The 2,449-nt window shown below is 53.8% G+C and overlaps 1 protein-coding gene across 1 annotated transcript; it reads left to right on the top strand.

Moving 5' to 3' along the window:
* Positions 1–1,194: 1,194 nt before the first annotated feature.
* On the top strand, positions 1,195–2,051 carry LOC112271681 (flavin-containing monooxygenase FMO GS-OX-like 7; the record flags this gene model as incomplete). The annotated part of the gene is given in 5 exon segments (XM_024461429.1): positions 1,195–1,272; positions 1,380–1,455; positions 1,458–1,494; positions 1,526–1,841; positions 1,920–2,051. Coding segments are annotated over 5 exon segments (639 nt in total), but the record flags the coding sequence as incomplete, so codon positions are not given.
* Between the last annotated feature and the right edge of the window lie 398 nt (positions 2,052–2,449).

Genomic DNA, 2,449 nt, shown 5'->3' with positions numbered 1-2,449 from the left:
GACTTCGAATCCCGGCAGATTGATCTTGTCGGCTTCGCAAGTGTTTTTTACATAGAAAAAGGTCTTGAGCCTTTTTTTACATGACTCAAGACCCTTAATCCGGGAGAAGATGGAACCCCAACGAGGAACGATAGTGGCGGCGCCGCATTGGGTCATCGGCTTCACGGCGCCGGGATTGTCCTTATCGGGAAGAACCTGTGGCCGGAACATGAAGTACCGGGACCACAGGTCGATAGAGGGCCAAAGGCCGAGATAGACTTCGGAACAAGTGACGAATGCCGAGAGAGTAAGAATGGCATTCGCCGGAAGTTGGTGCGGCTAGAGGCCGAAGAAATTTAGGAAATTCCTAAGAAAATCGCTAGCAGAAAGGGCAAAACCGCGTTCAAAATGCGAAAGGAAAACGACGCGCTCACCAGCCTCCGGAGTTGGCATGAGTTCGTCGCCGGGAATCCGGCACTCAACGTCCTCCGGGATCCGCCGGGAGCGGTGGAGCCACTAGATGTCGCGCCGGAGTCACGTCCGAGCCTTCCCAGCCAGCTCGCTCAGAGCCGGTCCTCTCCTCAGCCAGCTGGGCAGCAGGGTCGACGGCGGGGTTGCGGGAAGACGATGCCATGGGAGGAGAGTAGATCTAGGGTTTGGAGTTTCTGTGAGCTAGCAAGCGAATGTGACGGAGACCCAGATGGGTGCGAGCGAACCAACGGCGGCGAGCTTGGAGGCGAGAAACCGCGGCGGCGGTCGAGCTCGGTGCTAGCAGGGGCGGCGGAGTGCGCGAGGAGCTGGAGAACAGAAGAGAACGAAGGGTGCGAGGAGTGCGAAGGGTTTTCTGCCCTCGTTCTCCGCCATTACTTACTGATTCGATCAAATTCTGAACACCTGGGCCACCGGGAGGTGCTCGCCTTCCTCCGTGCCTTCGCCTCTGAATCAGAAGAAGTGGAAGAGACGTGGCGTGGCGCGACGTGGAGGAAGGCGAGCTGGCCGTGGAGGCGTTCGACGCCGTCGTCGTCTGTATCGGGCACTGCTCTGTGCCCCTCGTGCCCAAGCTCCCAGTTTTTTTTGGGAAAAAAAAATCAGCTCCCAGGTGAGAGGCGCCAATGCCCTGTTTCTTCCCCCTCCGTTCTAGTTTTTCGCAACTCAGACAGGAAAACTAAATTATCAGCTGCTGTCGGACAAGAGCATTGTTAATTTCGATTTCGCGATGCAGGAATTGAAAATTGGCAAGGAAAGCAGATGCACAGCCACAGATACCGTAGTCCAGAGCCATTTCGAGATCAGGTACTTTTCTTCGTCTCTCTGCTTAAGTAAAAAATGCAGCGTTTTCCACGCACGCACACACACGAGAAAAACAGGTTCTGAACAAATTGGTTCCAATCTTTCTGCAGGTCGTTGTTGTTGTAGGATTAGGCGCCAGCGGAGTCGACATTGCCAGGGAGATCTCGCATGTGGCCAAGGAAGTGCATCGAGACACGACGAGCACAGGCTGGGAAAGATCAATCTCTACTGCACAGAGAGGTATAATTCAGAACCCCGAGCCTTTTCCTCGTCTCCCTTCAATTAAGTCTGAAGCCAGCACGAAATATCGATCTTAAGAGCAGGTGAATTGCATCCAAGATTTGCCGCAAAAAAAGAAATGCATCCAAGATGACGGCCAAGTGTGGTTCGGTGAAGGTACAACAGTAGCAGCCCATACCATCCTCTCCTGCACATGGTACCGCTACCATTTCCCGTTCCTGGACCACCTGGACGGGCTCGCCGTCGAGGCGTCGGCCCTCTGTACACTGTACAGGCACGTCTTCCCTCCGAAATACGCGGCCGGTCTCCCCTTCGTCGGGCTACCGTCAAAGGTACAGACAAACCTTACAGCGGTTCAGACTTCAGAGATTCAGCAGCTGACGACAAAGCCTCATTTGAGCTGAGAGCAGACCATCATCTTCCAGACGCTGGAGCTGGTGAAACCAAGGTGCGGGAGGGAAAGAGAGGTGATGGGGGTTGGGCAGGGATTGTTGACAGCAGTAGTAGCAGCAGCTGCTGCTGCTCCATGCGAGATCCCGTAGCTTCCACATCGAGGGCCACAGACTCAGACGCATCGACCACATCCTGGTTCTTGGAGCCGCCCATCATGTGGACTGAACACCTTGTTCCGGAACTGTACCAAGAAATGAGTCATGAACCCACCCCACGATCATATCCCTTCCGTGGCCTGAACGAAAAACGCCACCGAGACGAGATCTACCACCACAGTGAATCGGAGTGATTCCGGAGGATTTTACTAGAGATCGCAATGCCTAATCACCCAAGTGACCCAACCCAATTCGCTGCCAAAGATATGCTAACTTCTGACACCAATTTGCCAGTTCCGGATGGGATCAACGGAGATTGAGATGCAAAAGTGGGCCAAGACGAAGAACAAAAGTAAAGTTAAGGTTTAGTAATACATTACTACTTGCTTTCC

This window comes from Brachypodium distachyon, chromosome 3 (genome assembly GCF_000005505.3).
Source record: "Brachypodium distachyon strain Bd21 chromosome 3, Brachypodium_distachyon_v3.0, whole genome shotgun sequence".
NCBI lineage: Eukaryota > Viridiplantae > Streptophyta > Magnoliopsida > Poales > Poaceae > Brachypodium > Brachypodium distachyon.
Note: the sequence above shows the minus strand (reverse complement) of the source record. Positions and strands in the feature narration are given on the sequence as shown.